Genomic DNA, 20,117 nt, shown 5'->3' on the forward strand with positions numbered 1-20,117 from the left:
ATTGAGCCGAGATTGCACCACTGCACTCCAGCCTCGGTGAAAAAGCTAGACTCCGTCTCAAAAAAAAAAAAAAAAAAAAAAAGACATCTTTCATCAAAAGACTTTCTCAGAGAAGGCCAAAGATAGTCATAGCAGTTCTTCCCTACTGCCATATCCAAACAAGTAATCAGTCTATTGAAGGAAATCCAATCATTCCTAAAGTCTATTGAAGGAAATCCAGTATCCATGGGGTGTTTGTTCCAGGACCCCTCACAGATACGTACATTCTCCCATGTAATTTAAATCATCTCTGGATTACTTATAATGCCTAAGTATTATAGTAAATAGTTGTTATACGCCATTGTTTTTATTTGTATTATTTTTTATTGCTGTACTTTTTAACTAAGTATTTTCAATCCATAGTTGGTTGAATCATGGATGTAGAACCCACAGATATGGAAGGATGGCTGTATAGGTATATGAGTTTCAATTTTCTGCATCCTCCTCCAGGCCCTGATACTAGGCTGCCTTGGGTTTTCCACTATGCGACCCAGGCTGAATTTCCCTCCAAACTCCCTTCAAAATGCTTTTGCTCTCTTCTGAGTTCATTTATGAGGTCACTTAGCATGGCCTCTCAGCATCTTTAGAACTAAAAAGCTTCTTAACTGTCTTTTAGGTTAACCCAAATTTGTTAGCCCTCTACAGGAAATGTGTATTTTGTAATAGAGGTCCTGGAGATGTCATGTCTTATGGTGGGATTTTTGAGACATTTTTCCCCAGGGGAGGAAAAAGATGACGTTCATTTATGGCCTGTAAACCATACAACATAGGCAACTTCCTCCTTTCTCTCTGCTTGAGGCTCCTTACTATGGGACAAGTACAGATGGTCGGATAAGTCAAGTATCTTCTCCAAACCTCATTTCCTGTTCTACCTAATTTATAGTTATTGTGAGATTATAACAATATAATGTGTAAAAACACTGAAACTCCAAAGATACTAGACTGTCTTACTTTCTTACTTTACCTACTATTCCTAGGTAATGTTATCAACTCCTATAAAAAGATGATTCCAAAATCTGTATCTCCAGTCATCATGTCTCCCAGGTTTCAGACACAGGACTGTCACTGCCTCCTGGATTTCTCTTAGATGTCTCAGAGGCATTAAACTTCTAATGGAAAATGTCATATGTGTAGGCTTCTATAGGCTGAAGTTCCTCAGAGAATACTTCCTGAATAATTAATTTACTGATTCTTTTCTTCCATGATTCACTAGGTGTGTAGTGTCCTGGAGAGCTTAGAGCAAGAATACCGGAGAGATGAGGACTGGTGTGGTGGACGAGATAAGCTGGGGCCAGCGGCAGAGATCGACCATGTCATTCCCCTCATCAGCAAACATTTGGAACAAAAGGAGGCCTTTCTTAAGGTCAGAGCACATTGTCATGCAAGGGCTCAGACTCCTGGCCTTGGCCGCCTTGTTCTTTCATCCTCTTTCTCTTTCTCTTTTCTTTCTTTCTCTTTCTCTCTCTTTCTCTTTCCCTTTCTCCTCCTCCTTCTTCTCCTTCTCTCTCTCTCTCTCTCTCTCTCACACACACACACACACACACACACACACACAGCTTCAAACATGCTTCCCAGCCCCTCTTTTTTTCTAACCTCTTCCCTAAAGGGGTAAGGGAGTGTAATGATGTTGACTGGTGAATTTCAAAGGGTGAAAAGTTACGTTTTCAACATTTATTTCTCTCTTAGCACTTTTTGAGTACTTAGGTGATCAGGATACACTGTTAATACTACTGCGATCTTCAGATATCCCAGTATCCCGTGGATGTTGTTAACTGAGAAAAAGACATGCTTTCATTCAGTTGTGTTTGGCTAATTAAATTATTTTTGATAGTAATATCAAAAAGATATAAGCTTAGATATAAAACATGATTAAAATATTTTATAAATGGAAGATGCAAAAATTGGGGTAAGAATTAAAGAAATGAATTTGGATGCCCTATTTATTTATCAATCTAGCAATTACCAGTTACCAACACACATGACACTGTTCATTCTTCTGTATTAAGAGGGAAATGCCTTATTCCGAGTATTCTGCTAGAGCCCTGCCTTCTGAGGTAGGAAGCACAGGCCTGCTCTGCACAGACTGTCAGCTGGTGTGAGAAGTCCTTGTGAGCCTCCTTCCCCAGCCTTTGATCTTCTCCTCTGATCGCCTCTCCTCTGTGTTCAAGCTCATCTAAAGGCTCCATTTGCTCTCAGATTTCTTGCTTTCATGTTCTGCTTCCTCTCAGGTTTCTGGGAATAGAAGAGACAATTTTTATACCCTGACATGTTGCCATTGATTTTATTCAATTCTGTAACTAACTGCCTTTCTTTTATTAGGGATTTTCTCTACTTGACTACCACTTTGAGCTTCATTTTTATTTTTTTTAAGCTGGCCTCTCCCTGCCCTCCTCCTTTCTATCTGGTATCCACACCTATATGGGTCAGAACCTCTAGGAATCAGCTCTTACTAATAAGACTAAATAGAAATTCTTCTGTGCAGAGCTTATGATGATTTTTTAAAGTTTTCCCTATAACAAAGCAAATTTTAAAATGGAACAATTTAAGTAGAGCATATAAAAATCTCAAACAGAAGTATAAATATATTTCTTCATAAAATTAAAAGAAAATGTTTCTATTGAAGACAGAAATAGAAAACCCTCTGGTCTGATGTTTTCCATATATCCCTGAAACCATAGTGAGAAGCTCCCTGTCACTGTGGGAATGATATGCCCAGTAAATAGAATATTGAGCTCTTTATTTGTATTCATTAGGTGATCCACTTGAAACTCCTTAAGCTGAGACCACCATCAAGCTGTTTTATTCAGGAGCCTCTGTGTTCATGGACACACCAGCAGGCGTTTGTGTACCAGATATTCCAGATGCCTTTGTTGCTAATTTTTTATATAACCAGAAAATTATAAAATTTTATAATTGTTTCTATTAATTATATAATAATTTTTAATTATATTATTTGTAGGATCAGAGAGGAAGTATAAGATTCTAAAATTTTACATTTCAGGGTGTGTAGAAGAAAGAAATTTCAAAGAAAAATGAAATAAAATTTCAGTTTTATCTAGAGATAATTTAATTCTGAAAACTATGGATTAAAAATTAGTATGCTAATATTTATTACTTTACAACCAGAAAAAAAACCTGCTTTGTAGAGAAATCCAGAAAATACTAGGCTTGAGAGGAACAAGAAATACTGTCAGTCATCCTAGATCCTAGATCTGTGTTGCTTCCTGGCTCCTGCCCTTTCTGGGCTCCAGTCTTGTCCATCAGCACAACAAGGAGATGTGATCAGCCCTCTCTCTGCCACCCACAGCTAATATGAGTCGTAAAGGGGGTAGGTAATATAACAGCTGTTAGTCCTTTATGTAGACTGGCATTCTTCAACAATAGAATGCTTATTAGTGATATTTAGATGAGGGGGACTTGATGGGCAAATAAGTCTGAAAAATGTCGGTAATTTCCATTTAGATTTGGAATGTAGGGTTAATAGATGTGTTTACCAAATTTACTTGCTCAGGTCTAAGTCACACTGATTTTCAAGTGGGTTTATGTTTCCTGAGCTTACACCAGTGGTCATGTAAGAGGCATTCTGGTGGCTGAGGAAAAGTAGGCTGAGAGTGAATATTAGTAATGCCTGGTCAACATAGAAGGAGACAAGGGGTGGTTCATTTCTGATTTTTATCTGAGATGGAATGGGCAGAGACACAAGGAGTAATTCTTCACTTGACAAAAGGAAAGCTCAGAAGGGTGAGCTCCATAAATTGGAATTGGAGTCTCCATGAACCAGTGGTGACTTCCAGAGCTCTGCTCCTTCTAGATTCCTTCAGAGTTCTTGAGCCTCCTAAAAAGTACAAGGAGGAGCCAGGTGCCATGGCTCATGCCTGTAATCCTAGCACTTTGGGAGGCCAAGGTGGCCAGATTGCTTGAGCCCAGTAGTTTGAGACCAGCCTGGGCAACATAGTGAGACCTCATCTTTACAAAAAATGCACAAAGTTACCTAGGTGTGGTGGTGGGCGCCTGTAGTCCCAGCTACTCAGGAGGCTGAGATGGAAGGACTGCTTGAGCCTGAGAGGTGGAGACTGCAGTGAGCTATGATCATGCCACTGCACTGCAGCCTAGGCAACAGAGTGAGACTCTGTCTCAAAAAAGAAAAAAAAAAAGCAAAAGAAAATATAGAAGGAAGGAGGGTATGCCTTCTCCATTGTCTTGGATTCCATACACCTGCTGGGACAGGGGCCTCACAGCTTTGTCTTTCTCAGGCCTGCACCCTGGCTCGGCGGAATGCTGAGGTGTTTCTCAAGTACATCCACAGGAACAACGTCAGCATGCCCAGTGTTGCCAGCCATACTCGGGGACCCGAGCAACAAGTGAAAGGTCAGTGAGAGACCTGCCCAGCCACCAGTCACTTTAGCGACAGCCCCTCCTGAAATATACCATGTACCCAGTTTTCACACAATCTCAAATTTCCTGCTGCTCCTCCTTAGAAATGAAAATGTGTGATGTGGGATGGTGTGGGCAGTAATGATTCATGGTCAATTTTTAAACATGCATCAAGATCTGGAAGGCAAAAACAAGGATAAAATTTCCCCAAGTATTTTCATTTGTCTTAGAGTCTGGACAGCACTGCCTAGTGGAATTTTCTGAAATAATGGAAATTGCCTGTATCTACGCTGTGCAATACAGCAGCTATTGAGCACTTGAAATATGGCTAGTGCAACTGAGGAACTAAATTTTAACGTTTATTTAATATAAACTAATTTAAATGTAAATTACTGATTTTGGCTCCTGGTTAATATATTGAACAGCACAAGACTAGGGTGTCTTATAGCCTAGGAACAGAATGTGGACTGAGAATCCTAAAACCAAATGCTGACCCTGGATTTGTCACTGATTGATTAAGCCTTTTAAAACTTTAGTTTCTTATTTAAAATGAGGGGAGCATCTAGACTCTTGCTACTCAAATTGTAGTTCCCAGACCAGCCACATTGACATCCCTGGGAGAGTGTAGGAAACATAGAATCTCAGGTCACACCCAAACCGACTGAGTCAGAAACTGCATTTTGGCACTTTGGGAGGCTGAAATGGGAGGGTTGCTTGAGGCCAGGAGTTCAAGACCAGCTTGGGCAACATAGTGAGACCCCATCTCTACAAAAAATTAAAAAATTAGCCAGGTATGGTGGCATGCCTATAGCTCTAGTTACTCAGGAGGCTGAGATGGAAGGATCATTTGAGCCCAAGAGCTGGAGGCTGCAGTGAGCCATGTTTGCACCATTGTACTCCAGCCTGGGCAATAGAGTGAGACCCTGTCTCAAAAAAAAAAAAGAAAAAAAGAACAAAGAACCTGCATTTTGGCAAAACTGCCCAATTCTACCAACCAGGTGATTTGTGTGTTCATAAAATTTAGATAAGTGCTATTCTACATAATCTTTAATATCTCTGAATTCTAGAAAGTCTATAATAAATACATAACTTTTAAAAATTGCCTACTATCTGACCATGTGAAACTTAAATCATTATCTGTGGAATTATTCTGACCATGCAGAAATTAGCCTTTGAGTGAGTGAAGAGTTTAACAAATGTCATCTTGCCAAGGCAGAAAAATATAACTCTGGAGCCCGAAGCTAGGGATGGAACCCAAGCCGACTTGGAGTGAGGAATGGGGTATGGGCTTGGAGACACCATGGACAGGGTCGGGTGTGTGGTCTGCTTAAGAAGAGCTTCCCTCTTTGCTCAGATAGCTCAAGAGTTGGAGAGAACAGAGGCCACTGGAAAGAATGGAATCAAAGTTCCCTACAGAGAGGAGGGAGCAGAGTTTCTCTTCCAAATGTGCTATTCTATTTGTGGTCAGGGGACCTGTGGGTAGCTGGTATTATGTCACTTCTTCTAGCACATTTGAAAGCATATGTTCTGGCTTCCAAATGTAGATGGGAGCTTGGGTGAGGCCAGCTGCCTACTGAGAGACCACATATCCCACCTACACCTCTGCGTGCTGAAGAATTAACAGGCACCCAGAGACAGTGGGAAATGCCTACATCTTCTTGGAGGCAAGACCAGGTTGTTGCCCATGTGAAAGCTTTCAAGAAGAGGGGGGAAAATAATCCTGAAACTCTTTATGATTTCTGCCGGATCTGGGTTGATTCCCTCAGCCACACCATAGAGGGAGCTTCAATGAGCAAAACTCTGGCTAGGGAACATAAAGACTAAAAGAAATGGGTTTCTACTCCTTCCTTGCCCAATTGAAGCTTCCACCTGAGCAGGGACCTACAATCCCTTATATATCAGTTTCCTTTTCACCTACTACCTAGACTCAAAGCCAGTGCCATATATTTTTGGCTTTTTTATGCTGCTGGTTGTTATATGGCTGCATAATAACCAAGAAATTCAATGATATCCAACTGTAAGCATATGTTGTTGAAGTGGCTGTGCATTGGCTGAGGAGCAGCATCTCAGCTGGGCTCAGCAGTGCAGTTGTGCTTCAGTCTGCAAGTCTAGCTAGCTTGGCTCCTTCACTCCAGGTAAGATCTTGTTTGCTCCACGTGTATTTATTCTGGGACCTGGGTCGAAGGGGCAGCAGTTACCCAGGAGAATTTCCTATAGTGGTGATAGCAGAGGTACAAGAAGCAAAGTCAAGTCTGCAAGTACGTTTCAAGGCCCTGCTTGTGTTTTATCTGTTAACAACTCATTTGCCAAAGCACGTTATGTGGCCAAGCCAGAGATCAGTTGGGGAGTGAGAAACTGCACTTGCCTCTTTGGGAAGGAATCAAAAAGTTACATGATAAAAGCTTAGATACAGGGAAGGGTGAATGATTGGACCCAAAAAAGCCTGAGCACAGTGGCTCACGCCTGTAATCCTAGCACTTTGGGAGACCGAGGAAGAAGGATCACTTGAGCTCAGGAGTTTGAGACCAGCCTGGGCAACATAGTGAGACCTCCATCTCTACAAAAAAATAAATGTTTACAAATTGACTGGGTGTGGTGGCGTGTGCCTATAGTCTCAGCTACTCAGGTGGCTGAAGTGGGAGGATCACTTGAGCCCGGGAGGTTGAGGCTGCAATGAGCTATGACTGCACTCCATCTTGGGTGACAGAGCCAGACCCTGTCAAAAAAAAAAAAAAAAAAAAGAAAGAAAAAGAGAAAGAAAGAGAGAGAAGGAAACAAAGCACTTAGCCTAAAAGATAAAGAACAGATTCTGTCCTCAGAAAGCCAAACTTGGCTGGGGAGGTGAGAATGAAGGAGTATGAAAAGCACATAAAATCAACAAAAACTTCTCAGTGCAAGCACTTCACTTTGGGTTGTGCCATCTTCATAAAGCATAGAAAGTTGTACTTTATAGGCTTAGTAATATGGGAGACCAAGGTGACTAACAACTCAGGCTCTGAAGTCAGATGTGGCCCGAATCTGACCTCTGCCCTTTCCTATCTGAACAACCCTGAGCTAGTTACCTTCCCTCTGCTTTCTCAAAAGCTTTCTCTAAACCTCAGTTTTCTCATCTGTATAATGGAGATAATAGTGGTGCATGCATTATGGGGTATTATAAAAATGAGTGTCTTCCACATACTGAGTATGTGATAAATATTATTCATATGGTTATTATTGTATATTTTGTTAATATCTAATATGGCAACAGGAAGCAGGAGGAAGACATAATAAAATAAATTTGATTGCTTCCAGCATAGAACATACTATTTAAAATGCTTAAGACATCTATCCATGTACCCAGCTATTCCTGAACCAACAGAAAATTTAGAGAGGGAAATAGCATGGACTGAATACCTAACCATGGCTCACTTGCTTTGCTATATGCCTTGTATATACACTCATTTAACATCACTTTTAGCTTTTCTTATGATCACATCCAAAACAACATGGGCCCAGAGACAACATGAAGACATAATTCCAACACAGCTTCCCTATGACCACTATTTAGAAGTGTTTAAATTGAGGCTGTGCCGTTAAAGTGCTGTGTGCACAACCTCTTGTGCAGGTCCAAGAACATGGCTCATGATGTGGGTTGTCAAGCCAGTGACACCAGCCCTCATTCCACTGTAAATCTCCTGCCTCTCTTCTAATGAGTCCTTAAGAATGACTGAGATTCCTGTCAAGGTCCACCCATGCTCATTAGACTCTGGGGGCCAATTGAATTAGTTGCTTCCTAAGATTTCTTAGAACCAAGGACTAATTTTGCTATAAAGAGAATCGGGGTCATTTGTAAGTCACTGGTGTTATATTCTTCCCACCTTAGTTGATGGAACTCTCGTAATGGGCTCTCCCGCTAGACTCCTCGACCTTGCTCCTTTCTAGGAAATCCTTTCTGTATCCAGCTTTTGCTCCCTTTCTTCTGATGCTGGATTAGTCTCGTGGGGATGCTTGAAATCACGGTCATGGTCACCTGGCACCTGGGCCATGGGGCTGAAGGGGTTGGTTGGATTTGCTCAGAGCCCCTTGTGACCATCATGCATCTCTTCTGCCCACAGCCATCCTGAGTGAGCTCCTGCAGAGGGAGAATCGCGTGCTGCATTTCTGGACCTTGAAGAAGCGGCGGTTAGACCAGTGCCAGCAATATGTGGTGTTCGAGCGCAGCGCTAAGCAGGTTGTCCAAAGCTTTCCCTGGCGCTATCTCAGTTCTGGGGAGCGTACAGAGGCCCATCACCAAGGCTTAGTCCAGAAGAGGGCCACAGCAGCAAATTGGGGATGGGAGTGGGGAATAAAGAAGAAAGAAAGCAGGTTGTCACCTGTCAGCAATTCAGCATTTACCAAGCTCTCTGTTTTGAGTTTGGTACCAGGAGATGTGAGGAAATGCTAGGTCACCCACTATGCCCCTAATTCATGGATGATATTGGGCCTGGCCTAGAAGAGTCCTCAGTCTACTGGGGGAGACCCTCTCTTTGCTGGTAAATGTTCCAAAGCAAGGGAGGGCTCATTCATAAAAAAACAACTCCAGAGCTACATACCAATCAAATTGTCAGTGTTTCCTGGGTCCATTAAGTTGTCCCAACAATAACCGTCATTGTAGTATGGCATGTTTTCCTACTGACAGCTGCCTTTTGGGGGACTGGATGAGTTGTTTCCTCCCACAGGCGCTTGACTGGATCCAAGAAACAGGTGAATTTTACCTCTCAACACATACCTCCACTGGAGAGACCACAGAGGAGACTCAGGAACTGCTGAAAGAATATGGGGAATTCAGGGTGCCTGCCAAGGTAGGAAACATCCCAGAGCCTCCCCCAAATCCACCCAGAACTCTCCATTCTGGCCAATTTCACATTATGGAAGCAAAGCCAGCTTCTGTAAGCAAAAATACCTGGCTACAGTGGCAAGAGGGGAAGCATGTAAATGTCCTAAAGGATTGTCTCTAGAAACCTGAATACCCAAAGAATTGCAGCTGCTGGATAGAGCAGCTGTATGCAGGAAGTCAACTGCTATATACTGTGCTTCCAGATACTCATCTTCATGCTCCAGGTTCTGGAATCTGCTGTATTCTTTCAGACCAAATCAGGGAAAAGGGTGTATTCATGTAAAAATGTCACATGTGCATGTGAACACTGCAGATATCCACATATTCTTGCAATTTGAGTGGCTTGGGAAGTCCACCGTCTTAGAAGGGGCAGTGACTATATATGGGTACACAAAACAGGTGAATTTCTCCTTTTCTGAGCTATCTCCATCTGGGCTCAAACCTGCTCATGAGCTAGGCTGGGTCTCTGGGGAGCAAAATGTGCAAGGATGTACATACCAATTCATACCAAGATTGTGGGGAATGCTATAATAGAAGGAAACCTGATTTTCATCTGTTTTCACAGCCAGGATTTGATCTGAGGATGCTTGGGTTTGAATGAAAATCTGATCTGTCTCAAGTTCCTCTTTGTAACGTCCTCATCTCTCACACGGGGCTCCTTGCCACATAGAAGCCTTTGTTGGCATCACTTCCACACATAACATACGCTCTTCCCAGGTTGAGAGATGCTCTTGTTGGGGTCAAGGTGGGAAACATCCTATCCGGAGATCCCTCTGACACTATAAGGAATGTTCCTCTGGTTTGGTGTGACAAAATTAGGCCCTTAGCCTCATTCCTGAGCTGATATTTCAGAAGTGGTTATCCACTCTATGAATCTTTTCCTATGAACTCTCAATATTGGGGAGCCTCTCCCTGCATCCTTGTGAGCTTTGGGCCTTTTTGTCTAATGCAAAAAGCTATGAGCACAGATAAGAGACTCATTTCAATACCAGTAAAAGCAAACAGCAAAAAGAAGGTGGCAGATGCACAGAACCCTATTCAAATCCAAATTAAAATGGCTTGTGAATTAACAAGTTGGCTTTATCTGCCCTTCTCCAAATAGGGCTGATAATGAGCCATTAACAGGCTGAATAGTATGAGATCCATTGGTGTTCCTATCTGCATAGGGTGGATCACAGCAGATACCCAGAACTTCATAGGATCAAAATCTTTCCATAATCAAAGTGGAAATGTGAAGAATTATTCAGTCAATCTTATTCATCCTACCTTTGTAACTGTCTTCGTATATTTCTCCTCTTTTTCATTCACATAGCTACTACCCTAAGCTGTAGTAGCTTCCTAATTTGATTGCATGCCTTTGGCCTTTCCTTCCTTCCAATCCACCCTGTCCTTTATTGCTATTCATCTTTAAAATGCTACTTTGGTCACATAACCACCCGGATCAAGAACTTTAATGATTTTCCAATGCCTTTAGGATAATGCTCCACAACTCTACAGCTGTGCCACCCTACCTCCCCAGTTTTATCTTCAGTTATTATTTTATGCAGGGTTTATGCTCCAGCTGAATGGATGTATTCTCTTAGCCTCTGAGAGATACATCATATACTTTTTTGTCTATGTGCCTTTTTCATACATTTCTCTGCCTGGAATACCCTTCCCTTCCCTCTAGTTTGTACTTTTTAAGAGGAGCCCCTCCTTTCCACTCTAGAGCCTCCTCCTCTATGATCCTTCCCACATACCAGGATATGATCCAGCTCATCCCTGCACTATGGCCTTTGTGTGTATAACCCTTCACCTGGCACAGACCATCTCTCCTCCAGTAATCTATGCAATGTTATCGCCTATATAAGCCAACAGGATACTTAAAGACAAGAACCACACTATTCATCCTGAGTTCCCTAGGTTACCTAACTGCATTTTACACATTCAAAAGAGGCTACAACCATTCAAGACCATAAAGAAAAAAGGAAGTTTGAGTAGATTCACCCCCTCCTCATTTATATTTAATATGAATCTTCTACTTTGGCTGTCTATGTTCTCTGTCCCTCCCGACGTAAATATCATGTTCCAAATCTCAGGGTTATTCATATTAGAATATCTACAGGATAACAAACCCAGTTGAGGAGCTTCTGATTAGAGGCAGCAGCCTCCTGCCCCACCCTAATCCCACTTTCCAGAGGTAAACCTCTTCTAATCAGCTGTCTTTGATTATAATCTTTATAACCAATAAAATGAATTTGAAATGGAAACCAAACTGACCTTTAGCCACAAGAGAATACATATGGTGGCCCTTATGGTTGAATAGGGCAATGGAGTACATTGAATTTAATAATACTTTGGTCCAAAGGAACAGACCAAGTAGAAGAACCATTGGATATAGAAAGATACTTTCTATGTAAAAGCTTAGAAATATAAGAATAAAAATGAAATAAAAAGTTTGAATGAGGAAAAAAGGAAAACATCATTTTCATGTTGTGGTAGGCCTATAGACAGTCCATTAAAAGAATAGAAATGGCATTTTCCTATTATGGGTTTCAAAATGTATAAGGGGTCAAGGCACACAGCGATGGGGAAGCTTAGTCATCATGACATTTGAAAGAACTCCATTTCTTCTAAAAGCAAAACTTTTTAAAGATTATTTTGTTTTTCATTTTTTACAAATTCCATGGTTTTTACTATATTCACAAAGTTGTGCAAACATTGCCACTGTTTCGTTCCAGAACATTTTCATTACCCTAGAAAGAAACCACATGCCTATTAGCAGTCACTCTGCATTCCCTACTCTCCTCAACCCCTGGCAACTACTCATCTGCTTTCAGTCTCTATGGGTTTGCCTGTTTGGGCATTTCACATAAATGGAATCATACAATATGAGATCTTCTGTGACTGGCTTACTTCCCCTAGCCTAATGCTTTCAGGATTCATCCATGCTATTCGCATGTATCAATCCTTTTTTCCTATTTATTGCTAAATAGCATGCCATTTCATTGATATACCACTTTTTGTTTACTATTCATCAGTTGATGGACATTTCGGTTGTTTCTGGCTTTTGGCTGTTATGAATAATGCTGCTATAAACCTTTGTATTCAAGTTTTGGCGTGAACAGATGTTTCAGTTCCCTTATGTGCATACCTGGGAGTGGAATGGTTGGGTTATATGGAGTTCTACTATGTTTAACTTTTTGAGGAACTGCTAAACTATTTTTCAAAGTAGGTATACCATTTTGTACTCTCACTAGCAATTTGTGAGGGTTCCAATTTCTCCACATCCTCACCAACACTTGTTACTGTGTCTTCTTATATAGCCATCCTAGAGGGTGTGGAGTGGTATTCATTGTGGGCTTTGATTTGCATTTTCCAATGACTAATAATGTTAAGAACATACTTTTTTAAGCTGGTAATTTCATCTCTGAAAATGAAAGAAGCCTTGAAATAAACTGGACTTAATTCATCTTGACAAAAGAAAATTAAGCAGTAATGAAAGCAACTGGAGACTTAGCTGAACTAAACTATGTTTTCCTGAGATTCAGATAGCAAGGAAAGGGAACACTGGGGTTGTCAGATGGTACTTTAGACCGAGAGAGGTAGAATCTAAACAGTTCAGATAAAAGATAGGCATGATTCTATTTCTGAGACTCTTTTTTTTTTTTTTTTTTTGAGATGGAGTTTCACTCTTGTCGCCTAGGCTGGAGTGCAGTCATGTGATCTCAGCTCACTGCAACCTCCACCTCCTAGGTTCAAGTGATTCTCCTGCTTCAGCATCCCATGTAGCTGAGATTACAGGTGCTTGCCACCAGGTCTGGCTGATTTTTGTATTTTTAGTAGAGACAGGGTTTCACCATGTTGGCCAGGCTGGTCTTGAACTCCTGACCTTAGGTGATCCACCTGCCTTTGCCTCCCAAAGTGCTGGGATTACAGACGTGAGCCACCGCGCCTGGTCTTTCTGAAACTCTGAAGAGGAATATAGTTCATATATGATGGAAAGTTTTGAAAATTTTGGTTCTTTTATGTATAATAACAAACAATCCCCTGCTGAATAAATCAGAAGATGTATTTCAAGAAACCTATTCTCCTGTACAAGGAGCTCAGTAAATTTGTGTCTGCAAAAACATTGATAAGGAATATCAATATTCCTTATTATTATCTCATTATAAGGAATATCAATAATGAAAGGCAAATATGGAAAATTATGAGATTATAAGATTACTATCAAGAAGGCAAAATCTTAAAGTCTTGTAAAATGTGCTAAAGTCAAAAGGGCTTTAAAAAAAATTTACTCAGAGTGAGGTTCACTGATTAGAGGAAGATCATAACCAAAGATAAGAAGAAAGGGAAGGAGGAAAAGAGAAAGTGGGGAGGGAAAGAGAGAGGGAGAGATAGAAAAAAATAGAATTACTGAACCCCTCTTTTGAACCTCTGTCTTTTCCAGCAGATAACTAGAATTCAAAATGGAGAGGCAAAACATAAATTAGGGGACACATGAAGCCCAAGATAAGTGAGCTCTCAGGTCTAGATCTCCAGGCCCGGATGAATTATGGTACCCAAAGTTTCCCTTTTGGCCACAAGATCATGTCCATACTTCTGAACTTTTCATCCAACAACTGCTGCAGTCTGACCCCATTTTATTAGTTTATATAAGTTACTGTCTTTGGAGGAAAGATTTGAGTTTCAAATGGGCTTAGGTTGAACGAGAAAAGATATGTATGGCCATGTGTGGAAATAAAGAAGATAGAAGTTATGTGTCTGAACCTCCCAGAAACCCAGAAAAAGCTCAGTGACTCAGCCCCATGGGAAGAACAAGAAATGTGGCATAGTGTCACCTCTGGAGATGAAAACTGGAATGTCACCCAAGACCAAGGGTGTCTCAAGCAGCCACATCATCTGGTCATCGTCTGAGAGCAGAGGACCAGAATCTGTGTAATGTTCTACCGTTTCTATACCACAGCTTCCTTTTTCTTCTTCTTCTCTGCTTTCTGTGATTTCACTTCTACTCTGCAACCAATCACCCAGATCCCTGTCTGTGCAGTTTAAATCCTCAGGGAAACAACCTCAATTGACCCAGCTTATTTCTAGTCCCCTATTTAGACACAGCTTTTAGGCCAGGACACCTCAGAAGTCACTGGCTGCATCTTGATGGGCTGCCCTCCTAAGACAAATTTTTACCTCTGATCTCAAAAGCTGTGACTGGGCATTTAGCAGGTCATGTGGTGCCACCACAATCACCTATGTATAAGAAACCATTTCAGAATACTCCCAGTGGGGACCATGGCCATGGTTGATGTCTCAGTGCACTTATCCAATTCATGGGCCAAATTTATCATCTACTTCCTCCCAATAAAAATCTTCAACTCTTGCTGGTCTAGCTTTACTCACCTCCAAACACAAGATTTGCTCATTCATTCATTCAGTCAACATTGATGGTATGCTTACTATTTTCTACACACTGGAGATATACAAATGAATAAGATGTAATACTTACCTTTTAGGGTTCATGGTCTAATGAAGGAGACTTATAAATAATGTGATGTATGCTAAAATAGAAGCATGTATGTGATACTGTGGGAACACTGGGAAGGGCATTTCCCACTTGTTTTTTGGGGAGGAGAGGAGAGGAAAAAGGGCATTGAATCGAGAGTGGGGATGAGTAGGAACCACTCATCACAGCAGGAGGGGCATGCAACATTCAACATGGCTGCAGTGTAGGGAATGGAGAGCAGTGGAGACAGGGCTGCTACAAAGGTAGGTGGAGCCGCATGGGGAAGGGCATGTCTACACTTCCCTCCACCTACTTCCTAAGGATGCATCTAAACTCATTTTACTGTCTTTTTGCTCCTCTAGTCCCCACACATACCTAGAATACTCTTGGTCACAAACTATTTGCTTTGCTGACTCTGAATCACAATTTTGATGCTTTAGGATATAATTTTCTCTGATAGAGCTGCCCTAGTATGGCTGCTGCCACCAGCTGGCTGTAAAACCCTTTCTCATAGGTGGAGTCACTTTACCAAAAGCAGAGAATATGTATTTCCAAGACTTTTCCATAAACACATGGTCTCTGTTTTAAGTAAATAGAAAACCAAAGAAAACTGTTTTCAGAAAAAATAAAAATAAAAAACACCCTACATGCAATAAGATGAAAGTCCTCAGGATGCTTAGACACTGGAGATATATAAATGAATAAGATGATTAAAAAGAGGGGTTCAATAATTCTAGTTTAGATAGAATCAAGTAGATTCTATTTTGAATAGAATCTGCTAATTCAATCTTAACCAATTCCCCCTGTTATTACTCTGCCTTTTCACGGCTGAGGAGTTGTTTCTGCTATCCTCACACCCACCTCCTTTCCTTCACACCAAAGCTCTTGCCCTTTATCTTCCAGTGCCAGGCACCAGCCTACTGTCCCGAGATAGGAGAGGCTCCATGTGCTGAGTGAGCTACTGGAGAGCTGGATCCCTGGTCCCTGGTCCCTGGCCATGTGTGCAACAGGCAGAGCACTCCCAACTCGCCTCTCTGACGCCCTCTTTCTCCAGCATTTCTTGGGAGGGTTGGTCTCTCATGGGAGGGGCTGTAGATAGGCCTGGAAGGAGCAGATGGGGTGAGGATAGTAGAATAAAGAAAGAAGGGCTCTATTGTTTTTTCTACTGTTGCTCCAGTGATGTTTTGCCTCAGTTTCCCTGTTATCTAGATTGTAGCATGGTTTAAACCTTGGACCCACTTTCCTCCAGTCCGAAAGATAATTTTTCTTCTTAGAATAGTATTTAAATGTTTTTTCCTTTCCCTGAGCAATTTTAGAGTTTGAAAATCCAAACTTAGGATTAAAAAATGAGCAGCAGTCTGCTTGTTGGGTGTCTCTCTCATTCCCATGACTTACCCAGCTTAAGTACTGCCTCTCCGTGAGACCTCCCCTACCCATGCCTGTCCACCTTCATTTTCTCCTTTTAAAATTCCTATAGTGTTAACTCTACATTCTCCCATTTTGACATTCAATTACATAATGCCCTGAGTTATTTAACTACTCTGTGTGAAATGAAGATTTTTTTTCCTTGTGTTTGACCCCCAAGCCCTGCACTATAGCTCTTTACACAGTACTATAGACCAAGTAGGTATTGAACAAACTCTTGCTAAAAATGAAATTAATCCAGTAAACATCAGAGTTCTACTTTACCTAGTCCTGTAATTGATGGCTTCATTAACCTCTTTCTCCTGCTCTCTAATGGAAACTAAAGACAAGATTCTGGTGGTGACAGGGACAGAGTTAACTCTTAAATCTGCTCATTGTATTTATTTAGATCTTGGCATGTGCCAACTTATATGAGATTTAGAGCTGGTACAGTGAAGAGGGGAACTAGGAACTAAAGGGCAGAGACAAATGGGCTCTGTTTGCTTACTGGTAGTATGAAGTTGGACCAGCCCTAAGCCTCTCTAAGCCTCAGATTTTTTTCATCTGTGGTTCAAAGAGACCTGCATAACTTCCCTCCATCTACTTCCTAAGGATGCATCTAAACTCCAATGGCTTTCAGATACAGTAACACACTATGTAAATTAGTAAAGCATATTAATGTAAGAGATTCTTACATCAATAATAATAATGGCTAATGTTTATGGCTTACTGATTTCTTACTGTCTTCCACTGTACTAAGCATTCTGTGTTTATCAACTCATTTAATACACCGACCCTCTGAAGTAGGATCAGCACTCCGTGTCTACAGGTGTCGCATCCATGGATTCAACCAACCGTGAACTGAAAATGTTTTTTTTCAAATGGATGGTTGTGCCTGTACTGAACATATACAGACTTTTTTTGTTCTTGTCATCATTCCCTAAACCATACAGAATAACAATTATTTACTTAGTATTTACATTGTATTAGGTATTGTAAGTAATTTAGAGATGATTTGAAGTGTTCCTGAGGATGTGGGTAAGTTATAAGCAAAAACCACACCATGTTATATAAGGAACTTGTGTATCTGGATTTTGGTATCCATGGAGGGCCCTGGAACCACTTCCCCCCACCCCAGCACTGAGGGATGACTGTAATATTATGATTTCCTTTTTGCAGATGAAGAAATGGAGGCACAGAGGGTTTCAATAACTTGCTCAAGATCTCCCAGTTAGTAGTAACAAAGCTGGGATACATACCCAGGTAGTCAGCTATGAGGTATCTATGGCTGCTCTAAACAGGAAGAGAGGATTTAGGGTGAAGGGGCAGGAGAATAAATGTAATCCAGTAACTTAAGGCCATCTTTTGGGGCAGCAAACAAAGGAGAAGGTGAAGCTTCTGATTCAGCTGGCCGATAGCTTTGTGGAAAAAGGCCACATTCATGCCACGGAGATAAGGAAATGGGTGACAACGGTGGACAAGCACTACAGAGATTTCTCCCTGAGGATGGGGAAGTACCGGTACTCACTGGAGAAAGCCCTAGGAGTCAACACAGAGGTAGGCAGGGGTATTGCCCTCTGGGACATCTTCCCTTCTCATCTCCCTGAGCACCACTACTCTCATCACCATGGAAGAAAAGCATGTTTCCAGAGCAGTTCTTCTGAGCTGTTGACCCCTAGAGCACTTGCCTTGTGTGGCTTTTCTAGTGGGGAGTGCTGGGTGGATCTTGCTGATCCATTGACCTTCAGTCCCCTGTGATTAGTACTCTATACATTACAAAATCGACTGGCCAGTAGTGGGGCCTATGGCTACAGAACAGAGTTTTTCTCTATATAGAGTTAACTGTTGACTTTGAGAACCAAAAGCTTTATCTTGGCTTCATAAGTACCATCTTCCACCCAATTATGTTAATCAGCAAATGATTAGAGTCCCCAGTATATATAATAGTGCTCTTTCAAGAATAAGGGGTGCAATTTGTACAAGGGTTATTTGACATTTCAACCAAACAGAGGTACAATTTGCTATGAACCAGAGAAGATGGACTTTTAATCTCTTCTTTATAATAGGGGTTAGTAACCTGTGAATTAAGAGCTTAATACAGCCTGGCAATTTAATCCTAGGATGTCTAATTCTTAAATCTTCAAATAGGCTCATGATCTGAAGCAGAGCAGCCTGGAGAGTGAAGTGGCCAAACCACCTAAAGTTGAGAGAGTTAATGTCTCCCCCAGGCTTTAATCTGTGAGTTTTTATCTAGGAAGTTCCATCATATATAAATACCAAATGGTGGTTAAAATTAGCAGGGATGAGCAATGAGAAAGTTCAGTCATTGTTCTGTTATTTAGCTTTCTGTTTCCAAGGGAAATTGCTTGTTTAAATAAATATATTTGATTTGATTATTTTCTTTTGACAAATGAAAGATGTTTTTATATCTTTATGTGTTTTTGTTTCACATCTATTTTAAATGGTTAAGAATCAGTCTTAGACTAATTTACGGATGTGTTTAGATTTAATTAGGACCAAAGACCTTGGGGAAATAGACACATAATTATCAAATGTGTTTATTGTTTTTTCTTACTGTGGATATTTACCCTAAACATTTGACCTGAACATTTTATTTCTCTCTGATTTGAAAAAACAATAATGATCCCATGAAGAAGAGTGCTTCTGGGTATGAGTCTGTAAGATCCCTCATGTTTTTATCCTTTTCCATTATATCTTTTTTTCCCCCATTTTACCACCTCCCTCAACTCGAGTGAGTTGCTTTCCCAAAGCATCACAAGGTGACCTTTGTGATCCCTCCATGTGCAGGATAATAAGGACCTGGAGCTGGATATTATCCCAGCAAGCCTTTCGGATCGGGAGGTCAAGCTGCGGGACGCCAACCACGAAGTCAATGAAGAGAAGCGGAAGTCAGCCCGGAAGAAAGAGTACGTGTTGGCTTCCGCCCAGCTAGCTGGCCCCTCGTGACTATGCTGGGCTTTCACCACCACTTGTCCCTTTGGATAGCTTAATATGTCCTCATGGCCACCTACAGGGATTGGGATGGACAGATATAATGTTTGCATTGAGAATATGGGTTCCCTCTGAAGGCTTTGAAGTCTCTCCAGTCTGTCCTTCACCTGAATTCTCTTCATATTTCAGTAACTTCCTAGACAAAACCTTCCTCATAGATCATCACATTTTACTTCACAATGTCAAAACTCAACATGGAACAAATCAAATATTTTTTCTTCTCCTCCAAATTTTATTCTCCCTTCTGATTTTATTTTTTTATTTTTTTATTTTTGGGGACAGTCTCATGGTGTCATCCAGGCTGGAATGCAGTGGCATGATCTCAGCTCACTGCAACCTCCACCTCCTGGATTCAAGCAATTCTCCTGTATCAGCCTCCTGAGTAGCTAGGATTACAGGTGTGTGCCACCATGCCTAGCTAATTTTTGTATTTTTAATAGAAATGGGGTTTCACCATGTTGGCCAGGCTGGTCTCGGACTCCTGACCTCAAGTGATCTGCCCGCCTCAGCCTCCCAAAGTGCTGGGATTATGGGCATGAGCCACCACGCCCAGCCTCTCCCTTCTGATTTTCTAATTCCCATCAATAGTGTCACTAACCTTCTAGTTTTGTCTGGATTATTTGCAAAAACTTCCCATAGCTTTCCTGCTGCTGGTCCCTGCCCAGTTCACCTGCACAGTGATGCCAGGTTTACCTTTCTGGAGTACATTTTATTATTGCTAATATCAATACTCTTCCTGCCACCAGCACCTACACTTTTTATGTCCTAAACATTACATAAAGTGCCTTTACACACATTTTCTCTTTGTATCTTTCTATCACTTCTCTCAGGCAGCTATGATTATTCCCATTTTACATATAATAAGACAGAAAAGTTAAGTAATTTTCCCCAAACCACACAGATGGTGAGCAATGAAGCCAGAATTTAATCTAGCTTTGACTCTTCAACATTCTTTGA

At 41.2% G+C, this 20,117-nt stretch overlaps 1 protein-coding gene across 25 annotated transcripts in view; it reads left to right on the top strand.

The window, feature by feature from the left end:
• Positions 1-20,117, top strand: part of KALRN (kalirin RhoGEF kinase) — a 700,623-nt gene that overhangs the window by 408,753 nt on the left and 271,753 nt on the right. For all 25 annotated transcript variants that reach the window (XM_054480931.2, XM_054480928.2, XM_054480929.2 and 22 more), the window contains exons 18-23: positions 1,253-1,402; positions 4,293-4,407; positions 8,508-8,623; positions 9,111-9,233; positions 17,523-17,705; positions 18,957-19,075. In XM_054480931.2, coding sequence (XP_054336906.1) covers positions 1,253-1,402; positions 4,293-4,407; positions 8,508-8,623; positions 9,111-9,233; positions 17,523-17,705; positions 18,957-19,075 — 806 coding nt within the window. The remainder of the gene's footprint in view (positions 1-1,252; positions 1,403-4,292; positions 4,408-8,507; positions 8,624-9,110; positions 9,234-17,522; positions 17,706-18,956; positions 19,076-20,117) is intronic.

The sequence above is a fragment of the Pongo pygmaeus genome, chromosome 2, assembly GCF_028885625.2.
Source record: "Pongo pygmaeus isolate AG05252 chromosome 2, NHGRI_mPonPyg2-v2.0_pri, whole genome shotgun sequence".
Taxonomy (NCBI): domain Eukaryota; kingdom Metazoa; phylum Chordata; class Mammalia; order Primates; family Hominidae; genus Pongo; species Pongo pygmaeus.